The sequence below is a fragment of the Taudactylus pleione genome, unplaced genomic scaffold (genome assembly GCF_031769625.1).
Source record: "Taudactylus pleione unplaced genomic scaffold, aTauple2 ptg000620l, whole genome shotgun sequence".
Classification (NCBI taxonomy): Eukaryota; Metazoa; Chordata; class Amphibia; order Anura; family Myobatrachidae; genus Taudactylus; species Taudactylus pleione.
The window spans coordinates 74,408-90,087 of NW_028285022.1; the positions used below are offsets into that span (position 1 = coordinate 74,408).

Consider the following 15,680-nt stretch of genomic DNA (forward strand, 5'->3'; position numbering starts at 1 on the left):
CCTATAGTTGGGGATGTATAATACCCCCTGGTCTCCTGTGGTGTTGGCGGCCTGTGTATGTCCTGTAGTTGGGGATGTATAATACCCCCTGGTCTCCTGTGGTGTTGGCAGCCTGTGTCTGTCCTATAATTGGGGATGTATAATACCCCCTGGTCTCCTGTGGTGTTGGCGGCCTGTGTATGTCCTATAGTTGGGGATGTACTGATACCCCCTGGTCTCCTGTGGTGTTGGCGGCCTGTGTATACCCTATAGTTGGGGATGTATAATACCCCCTGGTCTGCTGTGGTGTTGGAAGCCTGTGCCTGTCCTATAGTAGGGGATGTAGTAATACCCCCTGGTCTCCTGTGGTGTTGGCGGCCTGTGCCTGTCCTATAGTAGGGGATGTAATAATACCCCCTGGTCTCCTGTGGTGTTGGCGCCCTGTGTATGTCCTATAGTTGGGGGATGTACTGATACCCCCTGGTCTCCTGTGGTGTTGGCGGCCTGTGTATACCCTATAGTTGGGGATGTATAATACCCCCTGGTCTCCTGTGGTGTTGGCAGCCTGTGTATGTCCTATAGTTGGGGATGTATAATACCCCCTGGTCTCCTGTGATGATGGCAGCCTGTGTATGTCCTATAGTTGGGGATGTAGTAAAACCCCCTGGTCTCCTGTGGTGATGGCGACCTGTGTATGCCCTGTAGTTGGGGATGTATAATACCCCCTGGTCTCCTGTGGTGTTGGCAGCCTGTGTCTGTCCTATAGTTGGGGATGTATAATTCCCCCTGGTCTCCTGTGGTGTTGGCGGCGTGTGTATGTCCTATAGTTGGGGATGTATAATACCCCCTGGTCTCCTGTGGTGTTGGCGGCCTGTGTATGCCCTATAGTTGGGGATGTATAATACCCCCTGTTCTCCTGTGGTGTTGGCGGCCTGTGTATGCCCTATAGCTGGGGATGTATAATACCCCCTGGTCTCCTGTGGTGTTGGCAGCCTGTGTATGCCCTATAGTTGGGGATGTATAATACCCCCTGGTCTCCTGTGGTGTTGGCGGCTTGTGTCTGTTCTATAGTTGGGGATGTACTGATACCCCCTGGTCTCCTGTGGTGTTGGCAGCCTGTGTATGCCCTATAGTTGGGGATGTATAATACCCCCTGGTCTCCTGTGGTGTTGGCAGCCTGTGTATGCCCTATAGTTGGGGATGTATAATACCCCCTGGTCTCCTGTGGTGTTGGCGGCGTGTGTATGTCCTATAGTTGGGGATGTATAATACCCCCTGGTCTCCTGTGGTGTTGGCAGCCTGTGTCTGTCCTATAGTTGGGGATGTATAATACCCCCTGGTCTCCTGTGGTGTTGGCGGCCTGTGTCTGTCCTATAGTTGGGGATGTACTAATGCCCCCTGGTCTCCCGTGGTGTTGGCAGCCTGTGTATGCCCTATAGTTGGGGATGTACTAATACCCCCTGGTCTCCCGTGGTGTTGGCGGCCTGTGTATGCCCTATAGTTGGGGATGTAGTAATACCCCCTGGTCTCCTGTGGTGTTGGCAGCCTGTGTATGCCCTATAGTTGGGGATGTAGTAATACCCCCTGCTCTCCTGTGGTGTTGGCAGCCTGTGTATGCCCTATAGTTGGGGATGTACTAATACCCCCTGGTCTCCTGTGGTGTTGGCAGCCTGTGTCCGTCCTATAGTTGGGGATGTACTAATAACCCCTGGTCTCCTGTGTTGTTGGCAGCCTGTGTCTGTCCTATAGTTGGGGATGTATAATACCCCCTGGTCTCCTGTGGTGTTGGCGGCCTGTGTCTGTCCTATAGTTGGGGATGTATAATACCCCCTGGTCTCCTGTGGTGTTGGCAGCCTGTGTATACCCTATAGTTGGGGATGTATAATACTCCCTGGTCTCCTGTGGTGTTGGGAGCCTGTGTATGCCCTATAGTTGGCGATGTACTAATACCCCCTGGTCTCCTGTGTTGTTGGCAGCTCGTGTCAGAATGGCCGGCTGAATTGCACATTCTCTGCATGTCCTCAAAATGGAGATTTCACCCCATGGACAACATGGAGCCCCTGTACGGTGACCTGTGGGGGTCTGGGTAACATGACCCGATCTCGTGACTGTTCTAATCCCAAACCAGCCAATGGGGGAAGAGGCTGTGAAGGCCCCATAATGGACATTAAGTATTGTCAGACCCCAGAGTGCGGAGGTAAGAAGGGGCGGGTTTCTACGTGTGTGTGTGTGTGTGTGTGTGTGTGTGTGTGTGTGTGTGTGTGTGTGTGTGTGTGTGTGACGCTGATATATCTCAGCAGTTTGTGGTAATGCATTCACTGCATACTGTATATCTTTTTTCAGATGGAATAGGACCTACTGAAAAAACTCCCCATGTCAGCACAGGTAAGGTTTCAGGACATCGTCACGTGGTCCACACTGTAGGGATCAGTGTAGGAGTTTATCTATAGCGGTGATGTCATCATATGCAGATGTAGTATGAAGTGTGTCTGTAGAAACTTGTGATCTAGTAACCAGGGTATCATGTGCACTATGATGACATATAGAGGTTACACCAGGAGAGAACAGTAGTATATGTGCCTGGGTTACACCAGGAGAGAACAGTAGTGTATGTGCCTGGGTTACACCAGGAGAGAACAGTAGTGTATGTGCCTGGGTTACACCAGGAGAGAACAGTAGTATATGTGCCTGGGTTACACCAGGAGAGAACAGTAGTATATGTGCCTGGGTTACACCAGGAGAGAACAGTAGTATATGTGCCTGGGTTACACCAGGAGAGAACAGTAGTATATGTGCCTCGGTTACACCAGGAGAGAACAGTAGTATAAGTGCCTGGGTTACACTAGGAGAGAACAGTAGTGTATGTGCCTGGGTTACACCAGGAGAGAACAGTAGTATATGTGCCTGGGTTACACCAGGAGAGAACAGTAGTATATGTGCCTGGGTTACACCAGGAGAGAACAGTAGTATATGTGCCTGGGTTACACCAGGAGAGAACAGTAGTATATGTGCCTGGGTTACACCAGGAGAGAACAGTAGTGTATGCACCTGGGTTACACCAGGAGAGAACAGTAGTATATGTGCCTGGGTTACACCAGGAGAGAACAGTAGTATATGCGCCTGGGTTACACCAGGAGAGAACAGTAGTATATGTGCCTGGGTTACACGAGGAGAGAACAGTAGTATATGTGCCTGGGTTACACCAGGAGAGAACAGTAGTATATGTGCCTGGGTTACACCAGGAGAGAACAGTAGTATATGTGCCTGGGTTACACCAGGAGAGAACAGTAGTATATGTGCCTGGTTTACACCAGGAGAGAACAGTAGTACCTGCGCCTGGGTTACACCAGGAGAGAGCAGTAATATATGTGTCTGGGTTACACCAGGAGAGAACAGTAGTGTATGTTCCTGGGTAACACCAGGAGAGAACAGTAGTGTATGTGCCTGGGTTACACCAGGAGAGAACAGTAGTATATGCGCCTGGGTTACACCAGGAGAGAACAGTAGTATATGCGCCTGGGTTACACCAGGAGAGAACAGTAGTATATGCGCCTGGGTTACACCTGGAGGGAACAGTAGTATATGTGCCTTGGTTACACCAGGAGAGAACAGTAGTATATGTGCCTGGGTTACACCAGGAGAGAACCGTAATATATGTGCCTGGGCTACACCAGGAGAGAACAGTAGTATATGTGCCTGGGTTACACCAGGAGAGAACAGTAGTGTATGTACCTGGGTTACACCAGGAGAGAACAGTAGTATATGTGCCTGGGTTACACCAGGAGAGAACAGTAGTATATGCGCCTGGGTTACACCAGGAGAGAACAGTAGTATATGGGCCTGGGTTACACCAGGAGAGAACAGTAGTGTATGTGCCTGGGTTACACCAGGAGAGAACAGTAGTGTATGTGCCTGGGTTACACCAGGAGAGAACAGTAGTATATGTGCCTGGGTTACACCAGGAGAGAACAGTAGTATATGTGCCTGGGTTACACCAGGAGAGAACAGTAGTATATGTGCCTGGGTTACACCAGGAGAGAACAGTAGTATATGTGCCTGGGTTACACCAGGAGAGAACAGTAGTATAAGTGCCTGGGTTACACTAGGAGAGAACAGTAGTGTATGTGCCTGGGTTACACCAGGAGAGAACAGTAGTATATGTGCCTGGGTTACACCAGGAGAGAACAGTAGTATATGTGCCTGGGTTACACCAGGAGAGAACAGTAGTATATGTGCCTGGGTTACACCAGGAGAGAACAGTAGTATATGTGCCTGGGTTACACCAGGAGAGAACAGTAGTGTATGCACCTGGGTTACACCAGGAGAGAACAGTAGTATATGTGCCTGGGTTACACCAGGAGAGAACAGTAGTATATGCGCCTGGGTTACACCAGGAGAGAACAGTAGTATATGTGCCTGGGTTACACCAGGAGAGAACAGTAGTATATGTGCCTGGGTTACACCAGGAGAGAACAGTAGTATATGTGCCTGGGTTACACCAGGAGAGAACAGTAGTATATGTGCCTGGGTTACACCTGGAGAGAACAGTAGTATATGTGCCTGGTTTACACCAGGAGAGAACAGTAGTACCTGCGCCTGGGTTACACCAGGAGAGAGCAGTAATATATGTGTCTGGGTTACACCAGGAGAGAACAGTAGTGTATGTTCCTGGGTAACACCAGGAGAGAACAGTAGTGTATGTGCCTGGGTTACACCAGGAGAGAACAGTAGTATATGCGCCTGGGTTACACCAGGAGAGAACAGTAGTATATGCGCCTGGGTTACACCAGGAGAGAACAGTAGTATATGCGCCTGGGTTACACCTGGAGGGAACAGTAGTATATGTGCCTTGGTTACACCAGGAGAGAACAGTAGTATATGTGCCTGGGTTACACCAGGAGAGAACCGTAATATATGTGCCTGGGCTACACCAGGAGAGAACAGTAGTATATGTGCCTGGGTTACACCAGGAGAGAACAGTAGTATATGCGCCTGGGTTACACCTGGAGGGAACAGTAGTATATGTGCCTTGGTTACACCAGGAGAGAACAGTAGTATATGGGCCTGGGTTACACCAGGAGAGAACAGTAATATATGGGCCTGGGCAGGGCCGGCCCGAACCCAGATTTTTTGGTAAGCGAAAATTCTACTTTGCACCCCCTGATAGAACAGTAGTATATGTGCCTGGGTTACACCAGGAGAGAACAGTAGTATATGGGCCTGGGTTACACCAGGAGAGAACAGTAGTGTATGTACCTGGGTTTCACCAGGAGAGAACAGTAGTATATGTGCCTGGGTTACACCAGGAGAGAACAGTAGTATATGTGTCTTGGTTACACCATTAGAGAACAGTAGTATATGCGCCTGGGTTACACCAGGAGAGGACAGTAGTATATGTGTCTGGGTTACACCAGGAGAGAACAGTAGTATATGTGTCTGGGTTACACCAGGAGAGAACAGTAGTATGTGTTCCTGAGTTACACCTGGAGAGAACAGTAGTATTTGGGCCTGGGTTACACCCGGAGAGAACAGTAGTATATGTGCCTCGGTTACACCAGGAGAGAACAGTAGTATGTGTTCCTGAGTTACACCAGGAGAGAGCAGTAGTATATCTGCCTGGGTTACACCAGGAGAGAGCAGTAGTGTATGTGCCTGGGTTACACCAGGAGAGAACAGTAGTATATGTGCCTGGGTTACACCCGGAGAGAACAGTAGTATATGTGCCTGGGTTACACTAGGAGAGAACAGTAGTGTATGTGCCTGGGTTACACCAGGAGAGAACATTAGTGTATGTGCCTGGGTTACACCAGGAGAGAGCAGTAGTGTATGTGCCTGGGTTACACTAGGAGAGAACAGTAGTATATGGGCCTGGGTTACACTAGGATAGAACAGTAGTGTATGTGCCTGGGTTACACCGGGAGAGAGCAGTAGTATATGTGCCTGGGTTACACTAGGAGAGAACAGTAGTATATGGGCCTGGGTTACACCAGGAGAGAACAGTAGTATATGTGCCTGGGTTACACCAGGAGAGAGCAGTAGTATATGGGCCTGGGTTACACCAGGAGAGGACAGTAGTATATGTTCCTGTGTTACACTAGGAGAGAACAGTAATGTATGTGTCTGGGTTACACCAGGAGAGAACAGTAGTATATGTGCCTGGGTTACACTAGGAGAGAACAGTAGTATATGGGCCTGGGTTACACCAGGAGAGAACAGTAGTATATGTGCCTGGGTTACACCAGGAGAGAGCAGTAGTGTATGTGCCTGGGTTACACTAGGAGAGAACAGTAGTATATGGGCCTGGGTTACACCAGGAGAGAACAGTAGTATATGTTCCTGGGTTACACTAGGAGAGAACAGTAATGTATGTGTCTGGGTTACACCAGGAGAGAACAGTAGTATATGTACCTGGGTTACACTAGGAGAGAACAGTAGTATATGGGCCTGGGTTACACTAGGAGAGAACAGTAGTATATGTGCCTGGGTTACACCAGGAGAGGACAGTAGTGTATGTGCCTGGGTTACACCAAGAGAGAACAGTAGTATATGTGCCTGGGTTACACCAGGAGAGAACAGTAGTGTATGTGCCTGGGTTACACCAGGAGAGAACCTTAGTGTATGTGCCTGGGTTACACCATGAGAGAACAGTAGTATATGTGCCTGGGTTACACCAGGAGAGAACAGTAGTGTATGTGCCTGGGTTACACCAGGAGAGGACAGTAGTGTATGTGCCTGGGTTACACCAGGAGAGGACAGTAGTTTATGTGCCTGGGTTACACCAGGAGAGGACAGTAGTCTTTGTGCCTTGGTTACACCAGGAGAGAACAGTAGTATATGTGCCTGGGTTACACCAGGAGCGGACAGTAGTATATGCGCCTGGGTTACACCAGGAGAGAGCAGTAATATATGTGTCTGGGTTACACCAGGAGAGAACAGTAGTGTATGTTCCTGGGTTACACCAGGAGAGAACAGTAGTGTATGTGCCTGGGTTACACCAGGAGAGAACAGTAGTATATGTGCCTGGGTTACACCAGGAGAGAACAGTAGTATTTGGGCCTGGGTTACACCAGGAGAGAACAGTAGTATATGTGCCTGGGTTACACAAGGAGAGAACAGTAGTATATGTGCCTAGGTTACACCAGGAGAGAGCAGCAATATATGTGCCTGGGTTACACCAGGAGAGAACAGTAGTATATGTGCCTGGGTTACACCAGGAGAGAACAGTAGTATATGTTCCTGGGTTACACCAGGAGAGAACAGTAGTGTATGTTCCTGGGTTACACCAGGAGAGAACAGTAGTGTATGTGCCTGGGTTACACCAGGAGAGAACAGTAGTATATGTGCCTGGGTTACACCAGGAGAGGACAGTAGTATATGCGCCTGGGTTACACCAGGAGAGAGCAGTAATATATGTGTCTGGGTTACACCAGGAGAGAACAGTAGTGTATGTTCCTGAGTTACACCAGGAGAGAACAGTAGTGTATGTGCCTGGGTTACACCAGGAGAGAACAGTAGTATATGTGCCTGGGTTACACCAGGAGAGAACAGTAGTATTTGGGCCTGGGGTACACCAGGAGAGAACAGTAGTATATGTGCCTGGGTTACACCAGGAGAGAACAGTAGTGTATGTGCCTGGGTTACACCAGGAGAGAACAGTAGTGTATGTGCCTGGGTTACACCAGGAGAGAACGGTAGTGTATGTGCCTGGGTTACACCAGGAGAGAACAGTAGTATATGTGTCTGGGTTACACCAGGAGAGAACAGTAGTATATGTGTCTGGGTTACACCAGGAGATAACAGTAGTATATGTGTCTGGGTTACACCAGGAGATAACAGTAGTGTATGTGCCTGGGTTACACCAGGAGAGAACAGTAGTATATGTGTCTGGGTTACACCAGGAGAGAACAGTAGTGTATGGGCCTGGGTTACACCAGGAGAGAACAGTAGTACATGTGCCTGGGTTACACCAGGAGAGAACAGTAGTATATGGGCCTGGGTTACACCAGGAGAGAACAGTATTATATGTTGTTTAATCATAACGTTTTCCTGCATTGTTGCATAAAGTAATAGATTCCAATCCAGTATACTTAAGAATTTGTAATTAATTATTTAAATAAATAGATCTAGCCCTTATCTGGGAGCACATATCCCCCAGGGTTAATGCAGCAATAACCACGATTGATTTCATTACCAAGGCTTTATACCTTATTACAGTCCTCAGGTAATACGCCCCCTGTACACCCACTGACATCATCAGATAGACAAAGTTTGCTCTTATGGTCTCTTCCTGTGTTGGGCAGTTAAATAGAAAAAGATTCCTCTATGAGATGATCATGGTGTTGTGCATCACTATTTGTGGTCACTAAATTTCTCTAGCACACAATTATAGTACTTGTACACACTTTCAGATAAACCACTTCCACCGGGAGCGGCCTTAAAGACATCTCATCTATTTTCTAAATTTAAATGTGTACAAAGCAAAAATGGCTGTGCAAAGGCCATATTGAATTTCATGGACTGTATTCATTATTAACCATACAGCATATGTAAATATGGAATTATGTAAATTATAATGTTTCTTGTAAACTAATTTTATAAACATCACTGGATTATACATAGAGACTAATCCCAGCATCTGTAATATACACATCACTGGATAATACATAGAGACTCATCCCAGCATCTGTAATATACACATCACTGGATAATACATAGAGACATCCTAGCATCTGTAATATAAACATCACTGGATAATACATAGAGACTAACCCCAACATCTGTAATTTACACATCACTGGATAATACATCGAGACTAATCCCAGCATCTGTAATATACACATCACTGGATAATACATCGAGACCAATCCCAGCATCTTTAATATACACATCACTGGATAATACAGACTAATCCCAGCATCTGTAATATACACATCACTGGATAATACATAGAGACTAATCCCAGCATCTGTAATATACACATCACTGGATAATACATAGAGACTAACCCCAACATCTGTAATATACACATCACTGGATAATACATAGAGACTAATCCTAGCATCTGTAATATAAACATCACTGGATAATACATAGAGACTAATCCCAGCATCTGTAATATACACATCACTGGATAATACATAGAGACTAATCCCAGCATCTGTAATATACACATCACTAGATAATACATAGACTAATCCCAGCATCTGTAATATACACATCACTGGATAATACATAGAGACTAACCCCAGCATCTGTAATATAAACATCACTGGATAATACATAGAGACTAATCCCAACATCTGTAATATACACATCACTGGATAATACGTAGAGAGTCATTCCAGCATCTGTAATATAAACATCCATGGATAATACATAGAGACTATCCCCAGCATCTGTAATATACACATCACTGGGTAATACATAGAGACTAATCCCAGCATCTGTAATATACACATCACTGGATAATACATAGACTAATCCCAGCATCTGTAATATACACATCACTTGGTAATACATAGAGACTAATCCCAGCATCTGTAATATACACATCACTGGATAATACATAGAGACTAATCCTAGCATCTGTAATATAAACATCACTGGATAATACATAGAGACTAATCCCAGCATCTGTAATATACACATCACTGGGTAATACACAGAGACTAATCCCAGCATCTGTAATATAAACATCACTGGATAATACATAGAGACTAATCCCAGCATCTGTAATATACACATCACTGGATAATACATAGACTGATCCCAGCATCTGTAATATACACATCACTGGATAATACATAGAGACTAATCCCAGCATCTGTAATATAAACATCACTGGATAATACATAGAGACTAATCCCAGCATCTGTAATATACACATCACTGGATAATACATAGAGACTAATCCCAGCATCTGTAATATACACATCACTGGATAATACATAGACTAATGCTAGCATCTGTAATATACACATCACTGGGTAATACATAGAGACTAATCCCAGCATCTGTAATATACACATCACTGGGTAATACATAGAGACTAATCCCAGCATCTGTAATATACACATCACTGGATAATACATAGAGACTAATCCCAGCAACTGTAATATACACATCACAAGATAATGCATAGAGACTAATCCCAGCATCTGTAATATACACATCACTGGATAATACATATAGACTAATCCCAACATCTGTAATATACACATCACTGGATAGTACATAGACTAATCCCAGCATCTGTAATATACACATCACTGGATAATACATAGACTAATCCCAGCATCTGTAATATACACATCACTGGATAATACATAGAGACTAATCCCAGCATCTGTAATATACACATCACTGGATAATACATAGACTAATCCCAGCATCTGTAATATAAACATCACTGGATAATACATAGAGACTAATCCCAGCATCTGTAATATAAACATCACTGGATAATACATAGACTAATCCCAGCAACTGTAATATACACATCACAAGATAATGCATAGAGACTAATCCCAGCATCTGTAATATACACATCACTGGATAATACATATAGACTAATCCCAACATCTGTAATATACACATCACTGGATAGTACATAGACTAATCCCAGCATCTGTAATATACACATCACTGGATAATACATAGACTAATCCCAGCATCTGAAATATACACATCACTGGATAATACATAGAGACTAATCCCAGCATCTGTAATATAAACATCACTGGATAATACATAGAGACTAATCCCAGCATCTGTAATATACACATCACTGGATAATACATAGACTAATCCCAGCATCTGTAATATACACATCACTGGATAATACATAGAGACTAATCCCAGCATCTGTAATATAAACATCACTGGATAATACATAGAGACTAATCCCAGCATCTGTAATATACACATCACTGGATAATACATAGACTAATCCCAGCATCTGTAATATAAACATCACTGGATAATACATAGAGACTAATCCCAGCATCTGTAATATACACATCACTGGATAATACATAGAGACTAATCCCAGCATCTGTAATATACACATCACTGGATAATACATAGAGACTAATCCCAGCATCTGTAATATACACATCACTGGATAATACATAGAGACTAATCCCAGCATCTGTAATATACACATCACTGGATAATACATAGAGACTAATCCCAGCATCTGTAATATACACATCACTGGATAATACATAGAGACTAATCCCAGCATCTGTAATATAAACATCACTGGATAATACATAGAGACTAATCCCAGCATCTGTAATATACACATCACTGGATAATACATAGAGACTAATCCCAGCATCTGTAATATAAACATCACTGGATAATACATAGAGACTAATCCCAGCATCTGTAATATAAACATCACTGGATAATACATAGAGACTAATCCCAGCATCTGTAATATACACATCACTGGGTAATACATAGAGACTAATCCCAGCATCTGTAATATACACATCACTGGATAATACATAGACTAATCCCCGCATCTGTAATATACAAATCACTGGATAATACATAGAGACTAATCCCAGCATCTGTAATATAAACATCACTGGATAATACATAGAGACTAATCCCAGCATCTGTAATATACACATCACTGGATAATACATAGAGACTAATCCCAGCATCTGTAATATACACATCACTGGATAATACATAGAGACTAATCCTAGCATCCGTAATATTTTCTAAGGCCCAGAGGAGGAATTTGGTTCCTGGTCACCGTGGACGCCATGTTCTAAGAGCTGCGCAGACCGTAATTTCCCTGCAGTCAAGACACGTTCGCGATTCTGTCCTGGTGGAAGAAATTGTACCAGAGAGTCATTCCAGGAGACCCCCTGTAACCTTCCGCAATGTATCGGTGAGACCCCCTATAACCTTCTGCAATGTATCAGTGACCCTCTAGTAACCTTCCACAGTGTTTCGGTGAGACCCCAGTAACCTTCCACAGTGTATCGGTGAGACCCCCTGAAACCTTCCACAGTGTATCGGTGAAGACCCCCTGTAACCTTCCACAGTGTATCGGTGAAGACCCCCTGTAACCTTCCACAGTGTATCGGTGAAGACCCCCTGTAACCTTAGACAGTTTATCGGTGAGACCCCCTGTAACCTTCCACAATGTATCGGTGAAGACCCCCTGTAACCTTCCACAGTGTATCGGTGAAGACCCCCTGCAACCTTCCACAGTGTATCGGTGAAGACCCCCTGTAACCTTACACAGTTTATTGGTGAGACCCCCTGTAACCTTCCACAATGTATCGGTGAAGACCCCCTGTAACCTTCCGCAGTGTATCAGTGAAGACCCCCTGTAACCTTCCACAGTGTATCGGTGAGACCCCTGTAACCTTCCACAGTGTATCGGTGAGACCCCCTGTAACCTTCCACAGTGTATCGGTGAGACATCCAGTAACCTTCCACAGTGTATCGGTGAGACCCCCAGTAACTTTCCACAGTGTATCGGTGAGACCCCCAGTAACCTTCCACAGTGTATCGGTGAGACCCCCAGTAACCTTCCACAGTGTATCGGTGAGACCTCCAGTAACCTTCCACAGTGTATCGGAGAAACCCCCAGTAACCTTACACAATGTATCGGTGAGACCCCCAGTAACCTTCCACAGTGTATCGGTGAAGACCCCCAGTAACCTTCCACAGTGTATCGGTGAAGACCCCCTGTAACCTTCCACAGTGTATCGGTGAAGACCCCCTGTAACCTTCCACAGTGTATCGGTGAAGACCCCCTGTAACCTTCCACAGTGTATCGGTGAAGACCCCCAGTAACCTTCCACAGTGTATCGGTGAAGACCCCCAGTAACCTTCCACAGTGTATCGGTGAGACCCCCTGTAACCTTCCACAGTGTATCGGTGAGACCCCCTGTAACCTTCCACAGTGTATCGGTGAGACCCCCTGTAACCTTCCACAGTGTATCGGTGAGACCCCCTGTAACCTTCCACAGTGTATCGGTGAAGACCCCCAGTAACCTTCCACAGTGTATCGGTGAAGACCCCCAGTAACCTTCCACAGTGTATCGGTGAAGAAACCCCCAGTAACCTTCCACAGTGTATCGGTGAAGAAACCCCCAGTAACCTTCCACAGTGTATCGGTGAGACCCCCAGTAACCTTCCACAGTGTATCGGTGAGACCCCCTGTAACCTTCCACAGTGTATCGGTGAGATCCCCAGTAACCTTCCACAGTGTATCTGTGAGACATCCAGTAACCTTCCACAGTGTATCGGTGAGACCCCCAGTAACCTTCCACAGTGTATCGGTGAGACCCCCAGTAACCTTCCACAGTGTATCGGTGAAGAAACCCCCAGTAACCTTCCACAGTGTATCGGTGAAGAAACCCCCAGTAACCTTCCACAGTGTATCGGTGAGATCCCCAGTAACCTTCCACAGTGTATCGGTGAAGACCCCCAGTAACCTTCCACAGTGTATCGGTGAGACCCCCTGTAACCTTCCACAGTGTATCGGTGAGACCCCCTGTAACCTTCCACAGTGTATCGGTGAGACATCCAGTAACCTTCCACAGTGTATCGGTGAAGACCCCCAGTAACCTTCCACAGTGTATCGGTGAAGACCCCCAGTAACCTTCCACAGTGTATCGGTGAAGACCACCAGTAACCTTCCACAGTGTATCGGTGAGACCTCCAGTAACCTTCCACAGTGTATCGGTGAGACCCCCAGTAACCTTCCACAGTGTATCGGTGAGACCCCCAGTAACCTTCCACAGTGTATCTGTGAGACCCCCAGTAACCTTCCACAGTGTATCTGTGAGACCCCCAGTAACCTTCCACAGTGTATCTGTGAGACCCCCAGTAACCTTCCACAGTGTATCGGTGAGACCCCCAGTAACCTTCCACAGTGTATCGGTGAGACCCCCAGTAACCTTCCACAGTGTATCGGTGAGACCCCCAGTAACCTTCCACAGTGTATCGGTGAGACCCCCAGTAACCTTCCACAGTGTATCGGTGAGACCCCCAGTAACCTTCCACAGTGTATCGGTGAGACCTCCAGTAACCTTCCACAGTGTATCGGTGAGACCCCCAGTAACCTTCCACAGTATATCGGTGAGACCCCCAGTAACCTTCCACAGTGTATCTGTGAGACCCCCAGTAACCTTCCACAGTGTATCTGTGAGACCCCCAGTAACCTTCCACAGTGTATCTGTGAGACCCCCAGTAACCTTCCACAGTGTATCTGTGAGACCCCCAGTAACCTTCCACAGTGTATCTGTGAGACCCCCAGTAACCTTCCACAGTGTATCGGTGAGACCCCAAGTAACCTTCCACAGTGTATCGGTGAGACCCCCAGTAACCTTCCACAGTGTATCGGTGAGACCCCCAGTAACCTTCCACAGTGTATCGGTGAGACCCACTCCTGAGATATCTCCTGGTCACCATCCCTTATATTCAGACGTATTCTGTATATTCTCCTCATGAACTTATCGATGTCTTCTTACACCGCTCAGTATATTTTGGTCCTTATGATCCAGTATGTAATAAATATCTGGTCATTAATCAGTATGCTTCTTCTACCCGTGGCCACTATGTTCAGCCCTGAAGCTCCATTTCTACAACACAATGACTAGAGACCTAATCCACCTATTATATTATTACAGGACAGCATTTCCTTCTCTCCCCTTACCCCAGTAGCTAGTCACCGCCTCACGATCTCTACGATGAATCCCTGAAGGCCCCCATACATCAGCAATCGTGCACTTTGCAATCGATTGAGAAAGGGAAAGATTTTTATACACAATCGGTTGCAGATTGCACGATTGCTGCAATCAGTTGCTGATGTGTGGGGGCCTTTAGATGTGTTTGGATTATTTTGGGGAAATGTGTTAGAATTTTTATTTACACGACATAATTATTATTTAGCCGGCAGATTATTGTCCTATATTCATCATGTGAATCCTGTTCTTCCCTCAGATCCGACCTCCGCCTGCACCGGAGATCAGTGTCTGGACCGGAACTGCACCTGGAACCCGTGGTCTGAGTGGAGCGAGTGTTCTCGATCCTGTGGTGTTGGGCAACAAAGACGCCTCCGTACGTACAACCCCCCAGGGGACAGGGGCTTGTGGTGTGAGGATATCCTGACTGGGAACATGGAGCGGAGGTTCTGTAACCTACAGGCCTGTAAAGGTAGGCCATCATTCCAGAGGAGCTTCCGCCATCGTACACCTCAGCTAGTATAACGCGTCTGTCATCTCTCTCCGCTTGTCCCCTAGTAAATGGCGGCTGGTCCAAGTGGAGTCCTTGGTCCTATTGTGACCGGTCGTGTGGTGGAGGAAGGTCAGTGAGGAGTCGGAGCTGTACCAGCCCTCCGCCAAAAAATGGAGGAAAGGAGTGCTCGGGGGACAGATACCAAGTGCGCATCTGCAACCCCAAACCCTGCGGTGAGACCGAAATCTGGGATTATTTTATGATGATCAGACATTACAATAAAAACTTCAGTTTAAAAAAACAAATCCATCCATGGACACGATAAATATCGCACTGTCCCGGGAGAGTCAGCGTTTCCCACACTCAGGAGCTCATTCAGAGCCGGTCACTAGCAAGCGGCCGCTCGTTGCAGACAACGTTCACTAATGTCCACATGTGTGTAGTTCGTAGTGCACGTGCGCAAACTACTACGAGTGATCGGAAATTTT

At 46.2% G+C, this 15,680-nt stretch overlaps 1 protein-coding gene across 1 annotated transcript in view; it reads left to right on the forward strand.

Annotated features, from left to right (window-relative positions):
• Positions 1 to 15,680, forward strand: part of LOC148479324 (SCO-spondin-like) — a gene marked incomplete at its 5' end in the record, with an annotated part of 249,345 nt that overhangs the window by 68,823 nt on the left and 164,842 nt on the right. The window contains 5 exons of the mRNA XM_088454599.1: positions 1,956 to 2,176; positions 2,323 to 2,364; positions 11,720 to 11,887; positions 14,959 to 15,171; positions 15,258 to 15,425. Of these exons, the coding sequence (XP_088310725.1) occupies positions 1,956 to 2,176; positions 2,323 to 2,364; positions 11,720 to 11,887; positions 14,959 to 15,171; positions 15,258 to 15,425 (812 nt within the window). The remainder of the gene's footprint in view (positions 1 to 1,955; positions 2,177 to 2,322; positions 2,365 to 11,719; positions 11,888 to 14,958; positions 15,172 to 15,257; positions 15,426 to 15,680) is intronic.